We start from the raw sequence: 26,571 nt of genomic DNA on the forward strand, positions 1-26,571 counted from the left end.
GCGCTGGCTCCGCCCCGCCGCTCGCGCCCGGGCCGGCTCGTGCCGCCGTTCCCACGGCAGCCAGGGGACGCGGGCGCTGACTGACAGCTCCGCTTTCCAATGCAGCGCCGCTGGCGGAGCCAATGGGAATGGCGGGGGGGCGGGCCGCGCGGCGGCGGCCCGCGGTGATGACGGCGCGGCGGCGCGACGCGGGGAGGAGCTGTGGGGGTCAGCGGGATGGAGGTGGCGGCCGCCGCGGCTCCGGCTGTGCGGTGTGCCCTGCGGCGCTGCCGGGCGGGTAGGGGCTCGGCTCGGCTCGGCCCCCGCGCCTGCCCCCACTTCAGCCTGGCGGGGCACCGCCTCACGCCGCCCGGGGCCTCGCACCGCCGGCCGGGGCCGCCTGCCGCGGGCGGGGGCTGGGCGGCGGTGGAGCTGGCGTCACCTTTGTCTCTCCGGCAGGTCTCCGGGGGCGGTGGGCTTCGCCCGCCGGAGGGGTTCCCCTCAGGCTCTGCAGCACGCGGGTGACTCTGGAGGGCATCAACAAGCCCGTCATAGACCGCATCATCCGCGTGGACCATGCCGGGGAGTACGGGGCAAACCGTATTTATGCGGGACAGATGGCCGTCTTGGGCAGGTCCAGCGTGGGGCCCGTTATCCAGGTAAGAACGTGGATCTAAACCGATCGCTGTTCTGCTTAATTTGTACTTGATTAATAGTGGTCGAATGAAGTTGAAAAATTGTAGCTTTCCTAGTAAGATAGCTGGCCATCTTTTTCTGAATGCGTTCAAATGTGGGTTTACAAAGAGCGGCTGGATTACGTGGTAAGGGGGTTACCAGTACTGCAGTTAGGATAGTGCTGCCATGAGGACTCTTACTTTGCAAATATTTCTATGTTGCCTTTTAATAACTATCCTCATCTACCCATCTTCACCACTTCTTCTTTGGGATGTGAATAGGGTTACCTCCGCAAGCAGCATTAGTGGCCTGAGCTGTCTTGTTTTTCGTTGGGTTTATTAGTTTTATTGGAAGAGTATAACTTTCCTGGTTTTTTTACTTCACTGTGATCTGGCTCTTTTGCAGCAAATGTGGAATCAAGAAAAAGATCACCTCAAAAAGTTCAATGAACTAATGGTTGCATACAGAGTTCGACCTACTGTTCTTTTGCCTTTTTGGAATGTAGCAGGTTTTGTTTTAGGTGAGTTAGTATTATTACTATTATTATTGTTTTGTGAAGTCTTCAGATGTGTCAATTATTTGTGTTAATTGTTTTCATATGTTTGGTACCACAATCGCAGGGGCTGGAAGTGCTTTGCTTGGAAAGAAAGGTGCAATGGCTTGCACAGTGGCAGTGGAAGAGAGCATATCGGATCACTACAATAGCCAGATCCGAACTCTTATTGAAGAAGATCCAGAAAAGTACAAAGAACTGTTGCAGGTATTAAACTATAAATGTAAAAAGTAGTTCACACATCCATTGAATTACGTAATACTACTTTAGTCTTTTAAAATAATAGGCTCGTATAATGTACAGTTCTTTGTTCTATCGCTTAGAATGCTGAAGTCAACAGAAACTTTAGGTTAAAAGGATATTTTTTCCTTCAGCGGCAACTAAATTGATCAAGCACCAAAATTAAAATGTATGTTGGATTAGCTACAGCATGCTTTCAGTAATTCAGTATTGCCCTTTTGATTGGGAGAACTGCTTTAATTTTGACTCATTCTGAGTGAAAGGAAGGGTTTAGAGGGGAGTCAAAAGGAGAAAATGTGATTGCATAGTAACATTTTGCTTATACTGGATATGATTATATAGTTAGAAGAGAATATTTCATTTGGAAGGGATCCACAGTGATCATCTAGTCCAACTGCCTGACCAATTCAGGGTGAAAAGTTAAAGCATGTTATTTAAGGGCATTGTCTGAATGTCTAAACACTGCCAGGCTTGGGGCATTGACCACCTCTCTAGGAAGCCTCTTCTGGTGTTTGACCACCCTCTCAGTAAAGAAATGCTGCCTAATGTCTAGTCTAAACCTCCCCTGATGCAGCTTTGAACCATTCCTACATGTCTTATCACTGGATCCCAATAAGAAAAGCTCAGCACCTCTCTCTCTACATCCCCTCCTCAGGAAGCTGTAGAAAGCAATGATGTTGCCCCTCAGCCTCCTTTTTTCCAAACTAGACAAGCCCAAAGTCCTTAGCTGTTCCTCATAGAACATGCCTTCCAACCCTGTCACCAGCTTGGTTACCCTCCTCTGGGTGTATTCGAGCACCTTCACATCATTCTTACATGGTGGGGCCCAGCACTGCACACAGCACTCCAGGTGAGGCTGCACCAGTGCAGAATACAGCGGGATAATCATCTCTTTGACCAGCTGGTCATGCTGTGTTTGATGCATCCCAGCGTGCATTTTGCTCTCTGTCTGCTGGGCACGCTGCTGACTCGTACCAAGCCTGCTGTCAGCCAGCACCTCATTCACGTTCTGGTTTTGAACGCTGTTCAGAGCGTGTAAGGAGCTAATGTTTGTTAGCTCTGTGGGGATCAAAAATTCCCCCAGTATTTTAGGCATCAAATTGGGACACAATCCTGCAGGGTGTTTCATAGAATCATTTAGATTGGAAAAGACCTTCGAGATCAAGTCCAACCATGAACCCAGGGCTGCCAAGTCCACCACTGAACCAGATCCCTAAGCACCATATCTGCTGTTCTTTAAACACTTCAGGGATGGTGATTCTACCACTTGCCTGGGCAGCCTGTTCCAGGGCTCAACAACCCTTCTAGTGAAGAAAATCTTCCCAATATCCAGTCTAAACTTCCAGTGGTGTAACTTGAGGCCATTTCCTCTTGTCCTGTCACTTGTTATCTGGGAGAAGAGACTGACCCCCACCTGCCTACAGCCTCCTTCCAGGGAGCTGCAGAGAGCGATAAGGTCCCCTCAAGCTGCCTCCTCTCCAGGCTGAACATCCCCCATTCCCTCAGCCACTCCTCACAGGACTTGTGCCCCAGCCCCTTCCCCAGCTCTGTTGCCTGTCTCTGGACACGCTCCAGCCCCTCTACATCCCTCTTGCAGTGAGGGGCCCAACAATGAACACAGGATTTGGAGGTGCAGCCTCACCAGTGCCCAGTGCAGGGGGACAGCCATTTCCCTGGTCCTGCTGGCCACGCTGTTTCGGATACAAGCCAGGAGGCTGTTGGCCTCCTTGGCCAGCTGGGCACGCTGCTGGCTCACGTTCAGCCAGCTGTCAACGAACAGCCGCAGGTCCTTTTCTGCCAGGTGGCTTCCCAGCCACTCTGCCCCAAACCTGTAGCATTGTGTGGGGTGGCTGTGACCAGAGTGCAGGACCTGGCACTTCTTGTTGAACCTCATACAGCTGGCCTTGGCCCATCGGCCCAGCCTGCCCAGATCCCTCTGCAAAGCCTTCCTGCCCTCAAGCAGATCAAGGCTCCCACCCAGCTTGGTGTCATCTGCGACCTGAGGGTGCACTTGATCTCCTCATCCAGATTGTACATATATTAGACTGAACCAGCGGCAGCACTGAGCCCTGGGGAACACCACCTGTGACTGGCTGCCAGCTGGATGTAACTCCGTTTACTACTGCTCTTTGGGTTTGGCCATCCCGCCGGCTTTTAACCCAGCACAGAGTGCACCCGTCCCAGCCATGAGCAGCCAGTTTGTGGGACACTGGCCTGTTTCCACGTGCAGCACATCGAGCTTGTTTGTGCTCTGTTGGGTGGGATCTTGCTTTAGGGTCTGCTTCTTCATTTCCAATTCTATTGTGCATTGTTTAACATGTAGCTAAATCTGGTTACTCCAAATATGTCTTCTAGCTACAGAAATAGTATCTGAAGTAACCCAGGTTGTGCTGACGTGCATAAGGGAAATTCTACCCCTGAAAATAAAATCTATAAACTGAGGGGGCTCAAAATAAAGAGAAAAAGCTAAGCAGCAAGGTTATTCACAGTGTCAATACGGGGAGGACTAGCGACAAAACCAAAAGTGATAACAATTTGTTGGGTGGGGACAGTGCTTGGGTGTCTGTAAATACTGAGCGCTTTATTAAGCAATCCTGGTTATCTGCAGGCATCTTGAGAGAAAATTCTTTCAACCTTTTTGTCCCAGTTGAAAAATTAGCAGAGAAAAATAGTGGTCTTGAGAACATGCTGGAATGGACAAAAGCCCTGTTGGCTTACAGGGAAACACCCTTGCTGATCACCTGGCAAGGCAGGGACCTTAATTTTGTTATTTAAATTGTCCAAATAATTTGTATGTGTGAAACTAATTAGCATTACAAATTAGTATGACTACAGATTTTCTTGAAACAGTGAAAAAGATAGCGATATATTAAACAGCAGCTTGATTTTAAAGACTTTTTTGGAGACTATTAAAAGAACTTTAGGTTTGAATAATGCTGTAAATAATTGCTTTCTTGCTGAATTGTGGATTCAGGTCTTTGTGAGACCCGCACCTCAGATGCCTGCCCTGGTGCACACAATGGTCAACAGCGTATAGTTTTTTATGCTAGCTGCCTTGATTTTTCTGCAAAGTAGACTTACTAATTAACTGCTGTTTTTAAAGGTAATCAAGCAGTTTCGGGATGATGAACGGGAGCACCATGACATTGGTCTCAAGTATGATGCAGAAGCAGTAAGTACAATGTTAACTGATTTACACTTTTAGTGAGGATGTAGCTGTGATGCTTTTATCTTCCTTACCTAGTGACTGTGACGTAGTTCTTTGAGAAATAGAAAAGGTGCTTGATATTCTTTCCCAAAGATAAATATGAAAAAGCACTGTAATAACATAGCTTTAATTTTCCTAGAACAGAATTGAACCTGTTAGAACTCGTGTCAAGTGTTAAAGTGATTGTGTTTTCCCAAGAGGTGTCCTCTGCACAATTTTTGATTTTATTTTAACTTTAGATTAAATATTTTTGAAGATAAGGCTAATAAGTGCTATCCGTACAACTGGGAACTTCAGGCATCATCAAACACAACCATATTGGGAGGTGTGAAGTACTGAAGTAAATTCCGTATGAGGAATGTGTGACTTCTTTCCTTTTTTTCTCTTGACTTATATTTGTGGGGAAATGGAAGGATTCTGTAAAGCTGACTGGTTTTAATTTGATTTTCTCTAGGGTAGATTAGACTACAAATACAGGCCTTTTTTAATGGTTTTTTTGTTAGTGTTTTTGCTTTCTTCTGGTTTTGTTGGTTTTTTTTAAGCTAATGCTTACTATTCCTTACCACAATCTAGCTCAACACCTCATTAGTTGTATTTAATCTCTTATTCTTTATTTTACAGGCACCAGCTTACTCAATTTTGAAGACAGCTATACAACTTGGATGCAAAGCTGCAATATTTTTATCAGAAAGAATTTAGTGGTATATTCCATGATGTTTGTGGTAATAAACTGTGACACAAAAGTGTATGGAAATTGCAGAAGTCTAATAGTTATTTTATTCGGCCTTTTAAAACTTTCTTCACTAAGCATCTGGTTTGGCCACCCTTTGTCACGTGGAGTACCCGTTCAAAAAGTATCTGTACTGAAGTCAGTTGAGCCAGATATGAATAAAGGTGGCAGAACTGGGTCTGTGTGAACTAAACCTTCTTATTCAGAGACTGTTCACAAGGTGGCAGCAAAAGATGTATGTATATACATGAATTATATATATAATATGTGTGTGTACATACACACATAAAATAATAAATGCATTTTCTGTCTTCAAATTTGTATGTACTTGAAATAAGCTGGAGCTCATTAGCTCTCTTTAAAATGGTTAATACTAACTAAGGATATTTTTGAGTTCTATTTTCAGGATAAGTAAATGAAGTACTAGTAAGTAGTCTGTCTTGAATGAAGAGTGGTATTATTAAAACTTTCATTTGAAGACTTGTTTGTGGGTTTTCTGGGTTTTTTTTTCAGGCTCAATTCTGAATTCTTTAGGTAGAATTTTTCTTCCTTTGGGTTTTTTTTTTGTAGTTGTGGGGTTTTTTTGTTGGGGTTTGTTTGGGTTTTTTTTGTCCTGAGTGTAAGGAGTTAATCCCTGAGATAAAGCAGGTGGAGAGAGTAACCTGGAGCACCTGTGAAATTGCCCTTAATATTCTCTTACAGCTTTCAAGTTTGTCTTACTTTGCTGCTAGTCTTCAGTGGCTCTCAAACAGAGATGCTTTTACTTTCTCCATGTTTGAATAATTTCTCTAGACTTTCTGCCGGTACCCTGGCATGGAGCAGTAGAAATAAAAAAAGACAAAGTTGTGCACGCCTGTTCTGTTAAATACTAATTGCAGAAGATGAAGGTACAGCATGGAATTAGAATGCCTTAAACTGGTAGGTATGAAAGGGACTTTGTGCAAGAATGCATCTTTTGTTCTTTATGTCTTTCCAAATGCCTATGGATAATATAGAAGATGCTGATATTGTGATACAAACATTTAAATTCCCTGTGAGAGACTTCCATTTTTATAGCTGAGAAGCATGATCTTTTGACTGTAGGTGGCAAGGGAGGGAAACCCTGTGAATAGAATTGTGGGTCAAAGAAGGCACATATCCATGCTCTTCCCCTTATATCCATGCTTCTAAAACTTTGAGGAGATGCAACTCGTTTAACAACTATAAGCTAATGTTTTTTTCCCAGTTTTAAAGGGTTTCCCATTTCTACAGGTTTTTGTGGGTTTTGTTTTGGTTTGTTCATTTTTTTCTTAATAAGAGTAGCTAAGCTTGACAGATCAGGGAGCAGAATTTCTTGCTTCTTGTTTTCTGGTTAACAGCTATAATCTGTTAGAAGTCAGTATTTCTTAGCCCAGGCAGTAGGATATAACTAATTGAACAGGTCAGCTATGGATGCGGGATGTAATGGGTATAAACCTAGAAAATCAAGAAATAAAATAGTAGCAAGTCATTCACTATCATGAGGAATGGGGCCAAATTGCTGATCTTGATTTTTACCTTATATGGTGAAACTACAGTTATATTGAGGCTAGTTATGTGGTGAAGTTTTGCTGTGTGCTGGTTCTGTTGTGCTGGCCAAATGCTATGTACTGACTTTGTAGCTGCTTTGAGACCAGAGGAGGATAAGAAGTACAGGGATGCCATCAGGAATCAGAGACCTGTGGGAGCAGCATCTCAGAGCATCTCAAATTCAAGCATCAGGGAGCTTGGTGAGGCTTCAGACAGCATTTAATCCAGGTACATCTGAGTCTACCTCTTTGAGTAGCTCTGTTAGTATTTGTTGGTACTGATTGGTGTGTAATTGTACATGAAGAACTTCTTAAAGAGGATTATTTACCCTTTTTTTGTGAAGGAGCTTAGACTGAAGGTTAAATGTCAATATAGAAACTCCTGTTCTGTATAATTTATTATGACTGACACTTTGGACATTCTTTAAGTATCACTTCTATCACACCATTGCAGGTGTGGCCTGGTTATGCTCAAACCACTAGCGTTATTTACATTGTCCAAACAAAGTAGCTTTTGGTTCTCTATGACTGGTTTGCACACCCAGTGGAATAACTGGACTGGAGGAGTTCAAAGCTAAATCACAGATTTCTCAGGGACTGGGTAATAAGAAGAGAGCTCTAAGGGGTTCTTGTTTTAATTGTTTCAGCCCCAGGCAGTTGTAAGAAGCGTGCATGTAAACTTGAGTTTACTAAAGGTACATCATATCAGACTAACACAGTATCTTCCCTAACTTGACCAATTTTCTGAACAAAAGTTACATCTAGCAGATTTCTTGCCTTAATTTCTCTAAAGCATTTGATATGCTGCTGGTTTGTGGAAAATTCCTAGTTATGTTCAAGAAGGAATACAGTTAATTGAAGTGGCTAAAGGGGTAATGAGTGGTGTTGAAAGAACATGCAGTGCAGTCATGTAAGTCGTGGACTTCCATAATTGAGTAAAAAGGGGAAAAAAGATTGCTTGATGAATAGTCCGTTGTAAAGCCTTTAATAACAGGGGCAGCATGAGACGGCGTCTTTTATACATCCATTGTTAAAGCTGGGGAGGGAGGGGCACAGCATGTTTTGACTCAAAGCTGGAAGTTGCACATCCATGCATACAGTGGTCTTGGGATATAAACTGTAAACCGAACCAGACAGTTTCCTGGTCTCTTAGCATCTTACATCTCAGGACTGCATACTGAACAAGGCAACTGTGGGGCTTCCCTAGATAGATGGCACTCGGCTGAAGCCTGATGATCTCCACAGCAGGGCTTACGGGGATTCTCTGAAGATGTCTGCAGTGGTGTTCAACAATTTTGTTGTGGGATTTGCTGCTGACATAGAGAAGTGTTCATGTGATTCTTTGTCCAAGATGTGGGTGGCCTCCAAGACCATCACGCGCTGCTCGCTTGGGGCAACAACGTTTAAGAGACAAACCTCATTTTTTAATGCATTTAGTTTGGCCAAAGGCTGGGAACATCAAATGTCAGGAAGTCACTGTGTGAGGTCAGTGCCATATCTGCAGTAACTGTAAGAATGCTCACAGTGAGTTCTTTGTCCTCAGCAGCTGAACACATCCTGCACATTTGAGTAGGCTGTCAGACAGTAATGCTGTCTCTAGCTGTGAGCATAAAATATGCATCGGTAGAACAACTCTGCTTTATGCTCCTGAGCAGGATTTGTTCTTTCTTTTTACTGGAGCAGCATATTTGTGCCCATCCAGAAGTGTGGGTGAGCTGTTCTTCTGCCACTTCCAATGGCTGTGCATATCCTTGCTCACTGGCAGTTCCTCTTTTTTTGTTGTCTTACAAAGAAAATGGAGTTGCTTTTCATTTTCCTCATGCAAAAGGGACTTTTTTTTTTTGTTTAAAGAAATGTTTCAGATTTTGAAAGTCTACAAAAGCTGGTAGAAGGTTACAGGAGGACTAGAGATGCTCAGGTGCAGTACAGAACTTCTATTGTACAGCTGCTGCGAGGACAGTTTCTTTTTGATGTTATTTTGAGGCAGAATTAAAGCTGACTAATGTGAGCCATCTTGGCAGGGGTTAATGGCAGGCAGAGGCCAAAGTATACAGCTTATACAAATCTGTTATCATAGTGATTCTCAATGAACTCTGGTCCTGTTGACAGAGGAAAAAGAACTTGGATCCGACAGGGAGGCTGTGAGATGCTGCATTTTCAAAACAAGGAGTGGGGAAGATGGCAGGATCTTCACCGTGCCTTCGGGTTTTGGGGCTCCCTTCTGAACCATAAGCTAAGCACATCACTGGGTCTTGTAATATCTGGTGGGATGAAATCCTTCCCCTCAAAGTAGCGAGGGTTCCTTCTAGCTCCTGTGATAACCAAGGGCCTGATCCTGATTTTCTCCTCCAGAGGAGAGTGTTATCTTTCAGTGAGGAGGAGCAGAGGGTATCCATCTGTGTGTGTAGGCCTACAGGGATGTTATCTGCTCCTTGATCAGCATCTTACCTTTTGTGCTTTTCTCCTGCAATCAGTGCTGGGGATGCTCTGGCCCTGATTCTGCAGAGCTGCTCTGAGTCAGAGATTAAGGGTAACGATGGTGCTTGGAGGTGAGTGACACGGCCAGATGGTGTGTCCTTCTGAGCAGTGGGGCTTTTTCTGATGCTCTGACAGCATCTGAAGCAGGACCTCCGCACCGTCTGTAGGCAACTGCACTGGCTCAGGAGGAGAAAAATCTAGCAAAGCAAAGCAAACAGGCAACAGCAGGTCTTGTCTCATGAAGCAAGAAGGATGGTTATGGAAATTCAATGCAGCTCTGAAGATCTGTGGCCTGTCAGAAACAGCTCTAGAAAGCTGCCAGGGCAGCAAGGCACGTCTGTGATGCCAAGGTGGCATAGGGCTGGCTGTGCCAGTACATGTTTCAGCGTCTTGCTGCCGCAGCTAGGCTAGGCAAAAATCTAATCCCCGTGGCTGTGATGAATGTGGTGATGCTGACACAAGCTGAATGGACTTATGCCTTGAGTTATGTAAAATGGAACGCATAAGGTTGTTTGGCAGAGAGCTAAATCATTGTCTGAGATGATAAATATTGCAGATAGAAGAAATACCAGATCTAATGGGCTTGATCTTTGTCTGGAGTAAATCTGTGTGGCTCACTTGAGCATAATAGAGCTAGGCTTGCTACAAATTGTCTGAGCGTATGCCATCCAATTCCTATGCTGGGGATGACACAGACCGTATGCTTGTATTTTTTCTTAGTGTTTTAGGGGTTATTTAATTTATACAGTCCCTTTTGTCTGCCTCGTTTCTTGACTTTATGGAAGATATAATTTCAAATGGTGTGCCAGTCACTTTTTTTTGTCGCTAGCTTCAGAGTTGTGGCATGTCACTTGCATTGAATTCTGTATGTATTTTACGCTTGGGGAACTTAAAGGGATAAGTCAACAATATTAGCCACTTCAGAGGAGGAATATGTGTGATAAGGGAGGAGGCTGCTTAAAGGTACCATTTTTCTGTTGTTAATTCCGTTTCCCCAGAGTGGCTGAGATGAAAAATCTGAATAGATTTAGGAGAGAGACAGCAGCTTTGCAGTTAAGTTCTGCTACTCTGGGAGTACAACTTCTGTTGAAGAAAGCTTGTTACGCTCCTGTTTAGAGTTGGGGGGCTGATTTAATGTTGAGTAAAGTGAAATAACAGTTAATTGGAACAGGTTAAGTGGGTAACAGGTCTCCAGAACAACTCGACTGTGTTGGCAGGAAAATGCCATTTGTTGTCATTAGATGCTTTCGACAAATGCAGCCTCCTGTTCACATCAGGTGTTTTTGAGAAGTACCACCTGATACTGCAGTCTTACAGAGCAGAACCCAAACCTAAGCAGGTCAGGGGATGGTACTTCTGTGTCCAGTGATACACCGTATGGCAGCAGCATCATTTCATTGTGTTAAAATGCAAATTAATACACCTATGCTGATAGTAAAAAAGATAATTTTTTTGGTGCTAAATATCTTTTGTTTCACAAATTAAGGCCATGGCACTGCCTTTACTTGTGCTTGTTCTTAACTGGAAGTAAGTGATGTTCTGATGGAAGCCCAGGAATCATGCAGTGTTGCTTGGAAGGGAGCTCTGGGGGTCATCTTGTCCAGCCTTCCGCTGTGTTCTACCAAGCTGTCGTGGGTTTCTGTCAAGTTTGTGGTTTGAGGGCATCTGTATAGTCAAAGGCTGCTCACTGTGTATGCAAACGCCTAAAACATCTAGTGGAGTGAAAAGCATTTGCTTATAGGAGCAACAGACATGCAGTGCCAAGGCAGATGACTCAATCACGTTGATCTTTGTTGCTGTCTCTGGATTAAAGTAAATTTCCTCTTTAAACAGTAGCCTGTGTCTAATTTAAAACTGTGTCTCATCTTGCTGATAAATTGTTTTCTCCCTTCTGTGGGGGAAGAGACATGCTCCAGGGATGGCACCCACTTCTTGGGAAGGAGAACACGCGCAACTTGCTTTCCCAGGACTCGTGCCTAAACGCTGAAACACAGCAGGGCCTCTGCTCTCTGGATCTGTCATCCCGAGTCTCCCCATGCCAACGGCTGTGGATCCGGAGGCAGGCACTGCAGACCCCTGCTGTCCTCTCTGGAGTGATGCTGTCATATTTAACAAACGTCTTATCTCTACTAGCCCGTAGCATTCCTATGAGAAAGGGGCTTTGCTTTAGGGCTGGGTTAAGAGAAGGCTACTGGGTGCAAGTCTACTAGAGGTGTAAGTTTATGCTTAGGCTTAAGTCCGAGACCAGCAGGGATAATTTGATACTCCAGGCTAAATTTGTCCTGAGACTTTAGCAACTTGCCTGTGGCCACAGAACAAGTCTGTGGCAGAAATACACTGGAAATAAAATTTTAAAGGAGTTGAACTGCTCAGATGCCTGTACTAACCATAGAGCGCTCCTGGTATCTTGTGAAAATGTGCAGACTTTGCTACTTTTAAGTGGTTTTTATCCAGCAAAAGAACAGCACCAGGACTTAAAATCACTGGTGAGATTGTTCTGCAAGTACAACTTAATGGCTCAATTCCACCATGACCTGGAAAGCTAACTGCTAGTGATGGATGAGGAGCTGTCTTCCACATCTCATCTTGTCAGCCCTCACTGTTCTGATTTTGGCAGAAAAATGCATTTTACTTGAAGGCTTCTAAGGTGGCTGAAATGTTGTGATTTTTTTTTTTTTCATGTAACAACTGTCTGCTTTTCAATTCTTCCCACCCAAATATCACAGCAATACTTGCTAATGAGAAATAATTATATCTTAATTTTAAGTGACTCAAGTGCTATTGTTTACACAAAATGTGAGAATGTAGCAAGACATCATGCATATGTTTAAAGGGATAATGCAGGAGGGATCAGTTCTCAGGCAGCTGAGCCTTGCAAAGAAAGATGACAGGTACATGTGTTTATAGACAGACTCCAGAGCTGGCTGTATTTGCTTGTCATTTGTCATAAACGCAGAGACTTGCAGCACAAAGTGCTGGTACAGCATAAGCTGGAACGTGTGCTCCTCTCCAACAGATGTGGCATGAATCCTAATGCTTGCTGGATGTTCCAGGTTGGTGACAAGCAAGAGGATTTATCCTGGTAAACTGGTATGAGTTAACCTGAAGCCTTCCCATGGAAAAATCCCAAATGGAGCAGGCAAAGTATGGCAAGCCACCTGGACCTACCTGATATTTGCTTGGATGGTTTGCAGAAGTGTTGAGTAACACTTCTGAAGCTTACTTGAAGCGACTGCTTTGAAGTGACCGATTGAGTGACCTGATAGTTCACTGTTTCTTTCCAACTGACTCATTATTCTCTGTTGACTGGGTTGTCAAACAGAAGTAACTCGCCACTCAGTGGTGACAGCCCTGTGTCTTGTTTTTGGTGACTTTCCTATTAACAAGAAAATCTGTGGTTATATTTCCCCCCTTTTTATCTTCCCTGCACATACCAAAATACATGTAATACTTAACACAGCCTTTGTTTTAAGAAGCTATGTTACAATACGACTGCCATATGTCATCTCATACCGAGTACTTATTCCAAGCTGTGCTGGAGTGAGTTAAGAACAACTTACTCTAATACAGTTGTCTTTCAGATTTACTGAAAAAAACCCAGACATTTCACTTACAAAGTCTTATTGTCACAGCCAAGAGAAACTAAGAGAACAAATTATGTATGTGAACTGCATGTGTTAGATATGAAAATGGAGCGTAAAGCCAAAAGAAGTTTACAGAGATTTCTTAGAGAGTATTTGTCCACGTTGTAAAACCAATGATAAATTTTGCTGCATCTGGCAATTATACCACCCTCTGGTCTTATTTGGTTCAACCTGTTTGTCTTGGGTAACACTTACTCGTTCTTGAGTTATCCCACATACCAAGATATTAATCTGCTTCTCATGCAAACAGTCAACAATCTGAAACTGCTAACACATGGTCGTGGGCTTGATTCAGTAGCTGGTTTTGTTTGCTTTCTTTTGTTGGTTTTTTTTGGTTTTGTTTTGTTTTTGGTTTTTTTTTTTGTTAAGGATAAAGAATCCAAAGTGAATCAAGTCCATTTGGTCTCTGTAGCTGGACCCATGCCCCTGCTTCTTGCCCCTTTGTTTAGAAGACTTCCATGCTATGAAGTTTCAGAAGTCATAGCCACCACCCATCAGTATTTGCCTTAAATCAAGGAACTTCTTAAATGGATTTTAGGTGTTTCATTTTGCTTTGCTTTGCTGGGCATGTCAGGTCTGGTTTTTCTGTGAGCATTGCTTTACTTGGCTTCTAAAATAATTTTGTAAGGTGTTGCTGATTCAAATCATTGGGCGAGTCCAGTTGTGCCCTTGATCCAGCAGTGCTCTGCTGCAGGGGTTTACAGAAAGAATCAAACTCTTGTGCTGAAGGTAACCAAGTACAAGTATTACCATGACAATTTATTTTGGTTATTGATGGGTGGGTGAAAGTATCTATGCAAATGCACATCAGTGTGTGTCTTGCATTAATGCTGCGTGTCTCTGTTGAGCTGAGGAATGGATGATGTGCCTTCAGAGAGAGGGTTCACAGGGATAAGGGCTGCTATGGCCCCCTTGCAATCATCAGTGATGAGCTGTGCTCAGGTGTGGAGTTGCCCATGCCCTGGACAGGCCACAAGTGGACAGGCGGTGGCTGTTGGAGCCCTTTACGTTTAGGAGGGCTGGCAAAACCATTTCACTAGCCACGACTTCAAGTCCACTGGGTGCTCTCCGGTGGCTGTCCTGGGGTGGAGAGCGTGCATGGGCATATTTACACCTTTCCTGGACTCAAAGCCTTCCAGCCCTTCTTGGTGAGCTGGTGACAAATGGTGTGCTCACAGTGCAGAGCAGGAGCTGGTTTTCCGTGAAGCAGAGGAGAGGTGGTGTCACCCTGTTGCGAGGACCCACAACGTGACTGGAGGCCAGGAGAGGGCAACCTGGCTGCCATTGAGCTTTCACGTACCACTGGGCCCAATTCAGGTATGTTTTGACCAGGATGGTTTGCCTTTTGCTGATGGATGAAGATGGGCACTGAAATGAAGTTATGTTTGTTTCTACTTCTCCCCTCCAACCCCTTCTTTGATCAATGGACATGGTGTAAATGGACTTGGTGGCTGTTTGGGAGATAACCTGTTCTTGGTACAAATACCTGCCTTCAGTTGCCTTCTGCTATTTATTTAGTTATCTACTTGGGGAGCTGAATCAGTGTGGTAGCACATCTGCAGCTCTATGCACAGCATAAACTAGAAATGGCAGAGGATACTGGAGGCAAATGGTCTCTGAGAAACCCACTGGTTCAAAATTGCTTGTTCAAAGTGTTTGGTGAACAGCTTCAAGTAAGATAAATGTCCAGGAGTCCATGAATGATTCATTAAAACAAGGGAAATAAATCCAATGAAGCATTTGATCATCATGAATAATTCATTGGACTCTAATACATTTAGGAGTGATATTTAAAATATATTTCCTAAGCTTGTAATTCATAAACCTAACAAAAAAAGTACCTAGAAAGAGGGTGTATTATTTATTCCAGAGCCATATGCCGAAATTGTGTGAACTGAAATCTCTTAGAGAGTTCAGATGCAACCCTCAGTATTTCATACTTCTTAAACAACCAAAAATCTTCCCACAGAGATAAGATCTTAATGCTCCCATCAGATCAGATCCCAGAAAAGCTGTAACCACAGTAGAGCAAAAGGTATGGAAATATAAAATGCGTAACTTTCAATATCAAAGTGCTTTCAGAGGGAGCTTGAAATTTGTTCAGCCTGAGGCATCTTTCCCCAAGCCTCTGTTATCTGTCACACCGTGGCAGCAGACAGAGCAGAGAGGTGGGAGGGAAATAACGGATTCATAGAGGACAATGTGGTGTCATTTAAAGAGCTGTGATCCGAGCAGAAGTCTTGTTTTGGATGAGTGATGGTTCCTTTTTATTTTTCAATTCAAGCTTTTCGTTCTTTGGCCACCCTGAATAGCCTTTTTTTACTGCTACCATGAGGACCAGTAATTTATTGTGAGGGTGGCTGGTGATGCCTGCGCACCGCAGTGCCACGGCTGTGGTCCCTGATTTGTGGTGCTGCAAAGGTGTCTGTTACACTTAATTTCTATGTGGTCTTTTGCTGCCTCGTGCTTTCTGCAACATTTATGTCCTTCTTTAATTTGAGCATGTTCTTTTCCATTCAGAGATGACCTGGTTATAAACATCCCAGGGGCACTGGTGACCCTGCTGCTGGGGAGGGTGGGGGTTTGGGGTGCTGCAGCATGATCCCAGTGCTGATGAGAAGCCACCTCCAGGGAGCCAAAGGGGCCTTGTGCCAGTGGCACAGGAGATACCAATGGCTGCTGAGAAGGATGTCTCAGCATCTTGCTTGCTCTTCTGGAAAGTGCTCGTATGTCCCATCTGCAAAACCTCCTGCTTGCTTCTCTGAGCACTGTAAAAGCCCTGGGGGCTATTACACTTGTTTGCAGTAGCAGGACCTCAGCCAGGTCGTGGACATGTCCCCACTGCTGCTGCGATAGGGGAAAATACACCTTTTGCATTCACTGTTCTCCTCCCCCATTTGCAGGTACCACTTCAGAGACGGCAAAGGCAACAGGAGACAGAATGCATTCCTGGGGCTAAAGAAAGAAATAAAATGCAGCCCTGAAGCAGCTTATTATCAGAGTGGTTTGGGCTGGAGCTCTGTCTCCCTTGGGTGAGCCTGTGTCGTTCCTCTTGTTTTGGTGTGTTTGCTTTGTATTTGTACCTGTGTGAGATCAGAAGGACGACTTGTATTTTACAGCTCCAGGGAGCAAATATGATGCCTTCTGTATCGTAAATTATAAGGTAGGACATGAAAGATGATCCCAGCTCCGTACCAAGTGGCTGGCACTGTAATAATAAGGAAACCTATGACACCAGATGTAAAAATAGCTGTCATTTAATGAGCTCCTCTGACTGGCCTTAAACAAAGACAGGTATATGCTGCACTTGCCGTCTCGTAAATGAAGTAATTGTGTTGCTTTGCATCGATCTGTGGAATGTTTAATCTTAGTTAAAGGGGCGCAGCCTGAGAAATTGGTGCAGAGGGATGCTGGGAAGAGATCAGGTTTAGCCTTCCTGGCAGGATTTCGGGCTCCAGCGCTGTAATGCTGGTCCCCTCACAGGGCAGCCAAGCAGGTAAAGAATTCCCCTTGAAGCAGGAAGGTCACATGAGTGAGGCTGATTTTTAGGCATGATTTAACAATTGCTTGTGCATACAGCTCCTGTACCAGGTACTGTGCTGCAAGGCTTTCATTTCAGCTGGTGATGAGCAGTGCCTGCGGCATCCCCCCAGCATCTTTCCACCCGCATTGGGTGGGCCAGAGCAGTGCAGGGGATGCTACCCTGTGTGGGCTGGCGTCGCTGGGATGGCACTTCCCGATGGAGATGGTGCTGGCTGGGGGTTGCTGCCAGGCTCCCAGTGTAGGTGTGGCGTGAAACCTCCCTGAAGTGAGCCTGAGGACCTCTGCTGCAGTCCTTCTGGGAAGACAGGGGTTAAAAACAGTGCTACTTCAGGCCCTTTTATCAGTTTGGATTGCTTTTCCTTCTCTACAGGCCACTTTCCTTTTAAGCCATTAGCCTTTCCCTTCTCTATCGTGATCGGAGGAGGTGAGGGTCTAGGACAAGGCTTCCCAGAGCTACTGCTGCCTTCCATCCGCACCGAACGTATGCTGCAAGCCAGAGCACCAGCTTTTTGCACCCTAATTGCCAAGTGCTGATAAGCTGGTTTCCCTGATCTCCCTCACTCAGGTTTCCCCCCATGCTGCTTTTTCCCTCCTTTTCCCTGGGTGGGTGATCCAGCCCAGGCTTACCAGGAGGAGTGTCAGCTGAGCCAGGATCATCTCATTATTTGAGGCTGTAAGCTGATAACAGAACTTGTTCCCTGTTGTGCGCTCAAGGACTAGTACAGCATGTAAACCTCCTCCGCTGCCCCGGGAGAGTTAGCAGGGCTTGTTGGCTGGAGCCTTTAGGTACAGCACTGGAAGCTATACATTAACAGGACTGTTGTCATTCAAACGTGGATCACATCAAATACTGACCTTAAAGAGCAGCTGCAAGACTTACGATCTCGACCCAGGGAGCTTTCATGTTTCCATTTTCAGTGGAAATGCTCCATTCATGGAAATACCTCAGAGTATTACTGCTGATTCCCCTTCCGTATGATGGTTGTACACTTGTGCTCCCCTGGCTGAAAGATGCTGCCTTTCCACGATGCGGTAGTTGGCTTTCTTCGCAATGCCAGCAACTTCAGCTTTCTGGAGGACGTGTGGCGGCAGCCCCCCATGCTCACTGCTTGTCAGACAGAACTCAGCATGCCAGCTGACACAAATGTAGATAGGCTGGAGGTTTTTGTTCCCTTTTCATTGCTTAGCTAGAAACATACAGGCACGGCTTCCTGAATACCTGTGTAATAGGCAAGTATAAATGTCCTGCTCACACAAATTTCTATGCAAAAAGAGCCCTTGAGGGTTTTCAAACAATATGGGACAAGCTGGAGATGAGCCAGCTGATGCTGGTACTGCTTGCCAGCATTGAGTCAGGGTATTTCTGTCTGCGACAAGGGTAGGTTTGGGCAAGAGATTGCTGTATGAGTTACTCAGGAAGCCATCCTTCTACAGCAAGGAAATCCTGTATTGGCCTATAGAGACCTGGTGGCTTATAGAGACCTGGTCTGCTTGCAGGCTTTCTGATTAAGAAGTGCTACACCCTGCTGATAGCTCGTGAGCAAACAGACTGGCAGAGGTGGCAAGAACATCCCACTTACTAAATAGAAAATATTTTAAGAGACAGTGTGTGGTAGCAGCCCTACCCCTGAACTCCTCCATGTCCACGTATGTGCTCTGGAGGTCTGGCTCTCCTCAGCCCTGGGCTGCCGAGTCTCCTCAGCTGGCTGTGGTAGCAAGACACCTCCTCCTGTTTTCCCATCCCTAAACGGGGACTCGGTCACCCGGCTGCTGTGAGTGGCAGAGTCCACAATACAAAGTGGATTCATATCTGCCCGACTCTCTTGGTTCGTGTTGTGACTAACAGTGTTACCGAAATCTCGGAATGAAGAATTTATCGACACCAATGTGATGAAGATAAGCAGACATTTCTTTATTGACGGCTGGATGCGTGAGTGAGTCCTCTCACGATCAATGCACACCATGGCTCAAGATCATACACCTTATATAGAACTTATTCGTACATATTCATTAAGTGTTCATGCATAATCATAGTATTTCCCGAAAATCATTAACATACTCTCCTCCCATATCCGATTCTGTGCAGTAAAGGTTAGAAAGGTCCAGAAATGGCTCTGGGGTACGATTTGGGTAGGTGGTATATGAGTCGGTGGTCATGATCTCCCCCTGCCGGAATTACCTTTCACTTAAGGTAACTGTTTCTTGGCAGGTAACGACGAATTGCTTCACTCGACCCTCCCCAGTTCACATTAATTCTCATTTTGACATTTTAGTACGTTTTCCTAGGTTACATATAAACAATCATCTTGAATCTTAAGTCTGTTATCTAAGTTCTAAACATTCCTACTAGGTGATTCTGACCAATTCCTTCGGCCTTGATACGGGGTTATACAGAGGATTTCATAGCAGCTATTGCTGTACAAATACAAGTTTCATTAAAATATTTCTTATAACTCTATATTCCTATTAAAATAACTCTATAAAATCGAATGTGGTTAATTAATTCTAACTTATTAGCAAATCTGTAACAACAGTGTCCTGTAAAACCTGGGAGTCAGAGGAATGGCAGGTGAAGGATGCTTATTTTGAGCATGGCATCTCCCTTGCAGGACCACCCAGTGGGCTGGGGGAGGAGATGTACTAGCAGCTTTGCTTCCAGAGGAAATAATGAGAAGAGTAATGATTGGGGCACGAAGTCAAGTGACCAATCTTTCAGACTTGTATTTTTTTGCTACCAATTATTCTACTGTTCTGCTATAGGCTGTTCAATAGTGCATTATAGTAAGTTGTAGGTATAACCCACTCGCTGTAGAAGAGCAGCTGTACATATCTGGTGCATGAAGCGTTCCCCGTGTTATTTCCTCCCGCACCTGCAGTAGACTGTGTGCAGCTTTGGCTCGCCGGGGCAGATACTAGCCCAGGATAGCTGGTAGGAAGGCTAAGATTTGATTTCTCATTGTGAAAGCACCAAACAAATGCCATCACCTGTGTGGGCTTTCTGCCACTTTCTTCTACCTACTCAGAGGGTGAGCTCGCTGGTGCAGACTGCTCTTCCTACATCTCAGACAGTGTCTGGCAAACTGCATTATTAACCGATCAGTTATCCCAATGTATGAAATACTGCTAACTGTGGAGAAACTTTAATGGATGCTGTATGCCCAAAACCAATTCCCTTTGCCTCTGCAAATCTCTAGAGATGTCGTGCAGATCGTATATACTGGGATATCTATTTTTAGCTCAGACTTGTATGTGAATAAGTATAACGTTATTCCTTATTTAGTGAACAGGATATCCTGGATATGGGACATTCTGAAGCAAGTGTTTAGATAACATCTATATTTAAACAATGGCTGATTTAAACAATGGTAGTAAAAATTGATGTTGTGAATTCTCTCTGGTCCTGATTTTGAGGTCATGGTTATTAGTGTACGACCTATTATTTTTCTGGAGTACGCAGTTGCTATTAAAAACCTCATAAACTTTTTTTTTTTAAGCTTTACACAGGAACAAGAAGACCACTGCTTAAGTGAAAAACGAGGAGGATCAGCATTATAAATTGCCAGCAGTGGAGTTTATAGATATTTTAATCCCAACAAATGAGCTGCTCCTTTTTTGGGAGACACAGAAGGAGGAAAACAAATCTGACAGCCACCACAGAAGCAGATGTATTGTATGTGGCTCAGCTCCTGGGAGGTGGTGGAAGACCATGCAGGAGAAGCAAGTTGCATCGCGGCAACTTGTTCTCAAGGTCAACATGTTTTTGTTACTAGAAGTGACAAGAGGAGCGAAGTACTTCAGACAAGATTTGGTTTCTTTTCCTCTGTGATGGGTTGTAAAATGCAAAGTATGGATAAGCTGTGGTAATGTGGATGAACTGCATCCATTCCAAAGTAAATACAGCCCCTGCAGCACAATTTCAGTAGGGCTGGAATGATGGGTAATGAGGAATGATGCTTGTTGCTATTTGGTAATTCAAAGCAGTTTTGTGTTCATGAACACTTCAGTTCTGGTACAGCAGCCATCAAATGCCCTCAGCTTGTGCGAGCAGGCAGAGGGAGTGGTTCTTAAATTGGCTCTTTCCAAGTAAGGTCTGGATAGTAAAGCTGAGCACCTCTGTGAAGTCTCCCACCTCTGGCGTATTCAGCATTTCGCCCAGAGCCCCAGCCTGTGCTCAGGGAGTTGTGAAGCAGCAGCCAAGGACCTGGAAAAGATGCCATTGACCATCTTTTATCAGCCCCAGGCTCCACAGATCTCATCTTGCCACTGGCTGATGAGGTGAGAAAGGTCTGGCTGGTAATTTGAACAGCAGTAGTAAAAAATCAATGTTGTAGATTCACTCTGGTCCTGCTTTTGAGGTCACGGTTATTAGTGTACAACCTGTTATTCTGCAGCTTGAGTGAGCCTGCAGCAGCACCGTCTGGCACGTTTACAAGCAATGCCAAGCCAGTGTTTGCGCTGGCCGGTCTGGGGTGGCTGGTCGCACGCTTTCTGCCAGCCGGCCCCTGGGCTTGGTCCAGTGACAGGGGTGACATCTGCATTTTCTCCAGCCTGTGGGGCTCACGGCTGGCTGGGAGGCTGCAGCCGTTGCCCTGTATGCAGGTCCCACAGTGATAATCGCCATGCTGCTGAGCTCTAGGTCACCCCGTGGGCAGCAGCTGCCCGACAGCCACAAAGGGCCGTGCCAGCTCCTGCAGATGTAGCTGTCTGTCTCCTGAGCATGGACGCGCAGATAATCAAATCAACCCTGCATGAAAAGAGAGCACAGACTGTCTTGAAAAATGGGTATGCCTGTAGCAAGACCTCAGGGCATGTGAAACATGTTGGGCTTGAGGGTGTAAAAAGGCATAGGCTAGTAAAAATTGAATGTATGGGCCAATGGGTTCATAGAGTTCAGCAGCATTTTTCAATAAACATCCTGAAGAATTGGTTTCGTACCAGCACAGCTGTGCTTTTTGAACATTTTTGGAGGTGCAGAACAAAGTGTTGCAGTGATGGGTCACAGGCAATAAGCAACATGATGAATGTTTTTGTCCTCTTACTCGGCTTTGTAAAGAAATACAGGAAAACATGGAACAGGGAGTGGGGAAGGAAGATGCTATTCTCTTCCTGGTTTTCAAAAATATGGCTGTTGTGGAACAATATTTGAGTAGCAAGGTTGTGGCTTCAGCTGCCCCACAGCTGTCAGAAAACATGCTCTTGGTCCTGGGGTATGGAACCTTATGCTGGTTGAGATGTTACAGTATTGCCTACAGTTTCTTACCTTTACATCTGCTTTATTTTTAATTTAAATTAAATTTTTAATTTAAAATAAAAAAACCCCCAAACCCCAACCCTCCTGATTGTAACTCCAAAGGTCAGTGTTGGAGCGGTTAGGATGTATCTCTGTAGCTCTCACCCTGGTTTGGTTGCCTGTGAATTAATTCAGGCTGCTTGACTTTGGTTACCTGGTTTGACTTTGAGCGCAGCATCTTGGCTATAAAACACAACCTTCTTTCTGTGAAGTATGATTTTTGTGTACTTGAAGTAATGTTTTGCTTCCTATAAAGACAAATTACATAATCAAACATTTGTACAGCTTTTCTCTTGCACGTGTTTCTCTGACCCATTCCTTGTTACAGCATTTTCAGCTTTCAGTCTCTCATATTCAGGAACTGCTCCTTCACCTTCATGGGGCCGCCCATGACACTGTGCACATGTAGCATGTTGCAGTAGTAACTCAGACCACCTGAAATTAAACCACAACAGAAAGCTTACACAGATGCCCCTTAAACTTCAGCGATCTTCAGCTCAGTAAAACATTTATTAAACAAGCAGAAGCCGAGGATGATGATCCTGTCCCCGTCAACATCTGAGACAGAGCTAACATACTTCTATCAAAATGCATGTTTAGAAATGAGCTCCAGTATCTATGCAGAAAGCAGTGGGGCAAATTCTAGTAAGTATGACAAGGGCAATACACAATCTAGCCCTACGGTCAAGAAATACAGTGACGGACAAATGCTACATACAGAGGTCTTGTCCTGAACAGCAAATGTGTCAGACTGCCTTGATGAGTGGATCTATGTGGTACTATGTGGCACAACTTTCCTTACCCTAAAACTGAAGTGCTGCCTTCGCATCTTTAGGTAATTGGCATCTCTGAAGAATTGCTGCAGCAGGAGCTTGGGATTCTTGTTTCCTAGGTTTAATCATCACTACCACTGTAGAGGCCTCTTCAAGATAAAGCTAGGTGGGACAAAGATGCACAGAGAAACACAGCTCAGCTACAGTGAGGATGGTACAACCCATGAGGGAGAGATGTATTATATGAGACGAGGAATTGCAGATCCTAAAATACTCTTTGTATCTGCAGTGCCCTGAAGAAGCAGTTTGGATGCAGGGTCAGTGACAAAGGAGCCCTGGTGATTTCTGTAGGGTTCAGTGTGTTGCAGTGCTCAGCGCCACAGCAGTGCCCACAGGCTTCATGGCTGCAGCAACGCTTCTGTGCCCATCTTCTGACCCAAACGTTGGGCTCTGCCGCTGGCAGGCTTGCAATGGTGCCCGGGGTAGCTCATTGCACGCATGCTGGTGGGTCCTCAGCCCTGCCAGGGGGCCGTGCCGAGGGCGATGCTGTGGCAGCCGCCGTTATCCGCAGCAGGCCGCTGGTTGCAGGGCGACGAGGCCAGGCGCCCCGGCGCAGCATGGTGGGTGAACCGCCGTGCCCGCACCATCCCCTGGGCACCGACGCCCGTCGGCTGTGACCGGGCGAGGCGGCCCTGTGGCGGGGCAGGCTCCGGCGCGGCGGTGAGCGGAGCTTGCGCCGGGGCCCGCGGGGCGGACAGCAGCGCACCCCGCCCGGCACGGGGGCACGAGTCACGTGTGGCACCGGAGCCCCGGTCCGGGGGCCCGGGGCTCTGCGGACGCTGCCCCAGGCGCGGCGGGCAAGGGCAGGGGCAGGGCAGGGCCAGGGGCAGGGGCAGGGGCAGGGCAGGGGCAGGGCCAGGGGCAGGGGCAGGGGCAGGGCAGGGGCAGGGCCAGGGGCAGGGCAGGGCAGGGCCAGGGGCAGGGGCAGGCCAGGGCAGGGGCAGGGGCAGGGGCAGGGGCAGGGCAGGGGCAGGGCCAGGGGCAGGGCAGGGCCAGGGGCAGGGGCAGGGGCAGGGCAGGGCCAGGGGCAGGGCAGGGCCAGGGGCAGGGGCAGGGGCAGGGGCAGGGGCAGGCCAGGGCAGGGGCAGGGGCAGGGGCAGGGGCAGGGCAGGGCCAGGGCCAGGGGCAGGGCCAGGGCAGGGCAGGGGCAGGGCAGGGGCAGGGGCAGGGCAGGGGCAGGGCCAGGGGCAGGGCAGGGCCAGGGGCAGGGGCAGGGGCAGGGCAGGGCCAGGGGCAGGGCAGGGCCAGGGGCAGGGCAGGGGCAGGGGCAGGGCAGGGCAGGGGCAGGGCAGGGGCAGGGCAGGGGCAGGGCAGGGCAGGGCCAGGGGCAGGGCCAGGGGCAGGGGCAGGGGCAGGGGCAGGGGCAGGGCAGGGCAGGGGCAGGGGCAGGGCCAGGGCAGGGGCAGGGGCAGGGCAGGGGCAGGGCAGGGCAGGGGCAGGGCAGGGCAGGGCAGGGGCAGGGCAGGGGCAGGGCCAGGGCCAGGGGCAGGGCAGGGGCAGGGCAGGGCAGGGCCAGGGGCAGGGCCAGGGGCAGGGCAGGGGCAGGGCAGGGGCAGGGGCAGGGGCAGGGGCAGGGCAGGGCAGGGCAGGGGCAGGGCAGGGCAGGGCAGGGGCAGGGCAGGGGCAGGGCAGGGCCAGGGGCAGGGCAGGGGCAGGGCAGGGGCAGGGGCAGGGCAGGGCAGGGGCAGGGCAGGGCAGGGCAGGGGCAGGGGCAGGGGCAGGGGCAGGGCAGGGGCAGGGCAGGGGCAGGGGCAGGGCAGGGGCAGGGCAGGGCCAGGGGCAGGGCCAGGGGCAGGGCAGGGGCAGGGGCAGGGGCAGGGCCAGGGCAGGGGCAGGGGCAGGGGCAGGGCAGGGCAGGGCAGGGCAGGGCCAGGGGCAGGGCAGGGGCAGGGCCAGGGGCAGGGCAGGGGCAGGGGCAGGGCCAGGGGCAGGGGCAGGGCAGGGCAGGGGCAGGGGCAGGGGCAGGGCAGGGGCAGGGGCAGGGCAGGGGCAGGGGCAGGGCCAGGGCAGGGCAGGGGCAGGGGCAGGGCAGGGGCAGGGGCAGGGGCAGGGCAGGGCCAGGGGCAGGGGCAGGGGCAGGGCAGGGCCAGGGCCAGGGCCAGGGGCAGGGCAGGGGCAGGGCAGGGCAGGGCCAGGGGCAGGGCAGGGCAGGGCCAGGGGCAGGGGCCGGGGCAGGGCCAGGGGCAGGGGCAGGGCAGGGCCAGGGGCAGGGCAGGGGCTGGGCAGGGGCAGGGCCAGGGCCAGGGGCAGGGGCAGGGGCAGGGGCAGGGCAGGGGCAGGGCAGGGCAGGGCCAGGGCAGGGCAGGGGCAGGGCCAGGGGCAGGGCAGGGCCAGGAGCAGGGGCAGGGCAGGGCAGGGGCAGGGCAGGGGCAGGGGCAGGGCAGGGCAGGGCCAGGGGCAGGGCCAGGGGCAGGGCAGGGCAGGGGCAGGGCAGGGGCCGGGCAGGGCAGGGCCAGGGGCAGGGCCAGGGGCAGGGCCAGGGGCAGGGCAGGGCCAGGAGCAGGGGCAGGGGCAGGGCAGGGGCAGGGCAGGGCCAGGGCAGGGGCAGGGCCGGGGCAGGGCCAGGGGCAGGGCAGGGGCAGGGCCAGGGGCAGGGGCAGGGCAGGGCAGGGCCAGGGCAGGGGCCGGGGCAGGGCCAGGGGCAGGGGCAGGGCAGGGCAGGGCAGGGCAGGGCCAGGGGCAGGGGCAGGGCAGGGGCAGGGCCAGGGGCCAGGGCAGGGCAGGGGCAGGGCAGGGCCAGGGGCAGGGGCAGGGGCAGGGCAGGGCAGGGCCAGGGGCAGGGGCAGGGCAGGGGCAGGGCCAGGGGCAGGGGCAGGGCAGGGGCCAGGGCAGGGGCAGGGGCAGGGCAGGGGCAGGGCAGGGCCAGGGGCAGGGGCAGGGGCAGGGCCGGAGCGGGAGCAGGGGCAGGGGCAGGGCAGGGGCAGGGCAGGGCAGGGCCAGGGGCAGGGCCAGGGGCAGGGGCAGGGGCAGGGCAGGGGCAGGGCAGGGGCAGGGCAGGGCAGGGGCAGGCAGGGGGCAGGGGCAGGGCAGGCAGGGGCAGGGCAGGGCAGGGCAGGGCAGGGCAGGGCAGGGCAGGGCAGGGCAGGGCAGGGCCAGGGCAGGGGCAGGGCAGGGGCAGGGCCAGGGCAGGGCCAGGGGCAGGGCAGGGGCAGGGGCAGGGCAGGGGCAGGAGCAGGGGCAGGGGCAGGGGCAGGGCAGGGCCAGGGGCAGGGGCAGGGCAGGGGCAGGGCCAGGGGCAGGGCAGGGCCAGGAGCAGGGGCAGGGGCAGGGCAGGGGCAGGGCAGGGGCAGGGCCAGGAGCAGGGGCAGGGGCAGGGCCAGGGCAGGGCAGGGGCAGGGCAGGGCAGGGCAGGGCCAGGGCAGGGGCAGGGCAGGGGCAGGGGCAGGGCAGGGCAGGGCAGGGCCAGGGGCAGGGCAGGGCAGGGCAGGGCAGGGCCAGGGCAGGGGCAGGGCAGGGCCAGGGCAGGGGCAGGGCAGGGGCAGGGCCAGGGCAGGGCAGGGCAGGGCAGGGCAGGGCCAGGGCAGGGGCAGGGCAGGGGCAGGGCCAGGGGCAGGGCAGGGCAGGGCGGGGCAGGGGCAGGGCAGGGCCAGGGCCAGGGGCAGGGGCAGGGGCGGGGCCGGAGCGGGAGCAGGGGCAGGAGAGGGGGCGGGGGCGGGCGGCGCCGCTCCCCGCCCCGCGGGCGGCCCCGAGCCGGGCGGGCGGCCCCCGGGCGGATAACGCCCCCGGCCCCTCAGGCCGCGGTAGGGCCCGCCGCCTGCGGCATTTCCTCTGAGCTCACGGGGTGGCTGACGCGGCGCCGCTTCCCTCGGAAGGGGACGGCTCGCGGCGGAGCGGCGGCAGGCAGGCGGCAG

The 26,571-nt window shown here is 49.5% G+C and overlaps 1 protein-coding gene across 1 annotated transcript; it reads left to right on the forward strand.

Moving 5' to 3' along the window:
- The first annotated feature begins 154 nt into the window (after positions 1 to 154).
- On the forward strand, positions 155 to 6,235 carry COQ7 (coenzyme Q7, hydroxylase). Its single transcript, XM_037383738.1, has 6 exons — positions 155 to 277; positions 439 to 638; positions 1,060 to 1,174; positions 1,275 to 1,414; positions 4,551 to 4,619; positions 5,277 to 6,235. Exons 1-6 carry the CDS (start codon positions 217 to 219, stop codon positions 5,352 to 5,354), a joined length of 663 nt encoding a protein of 220 aa, XP_037239635.1. The 5' UTR covers positions 155 to 216; the 3' UTR covers positions 5,355 to 6,235.
- Positions 6,236 to 26,571: the final 20,336 nt, after the last annotated feature.

Source organism: Falco rusticolus, chromosome 4 (genome assembly GCF_015220075.1).
Source record: "Falco rusticolus isolate bFalRus1 chromosome 4, bFalRus1.pri, whole genome shotgun sequence".
Taxonomy (NCBI): domain Eukaryota; kingdom Metazoa; phylum Chordata; class Aves; order Falconiformes; family Falconidae; genus Falco; species Falco rusticolus.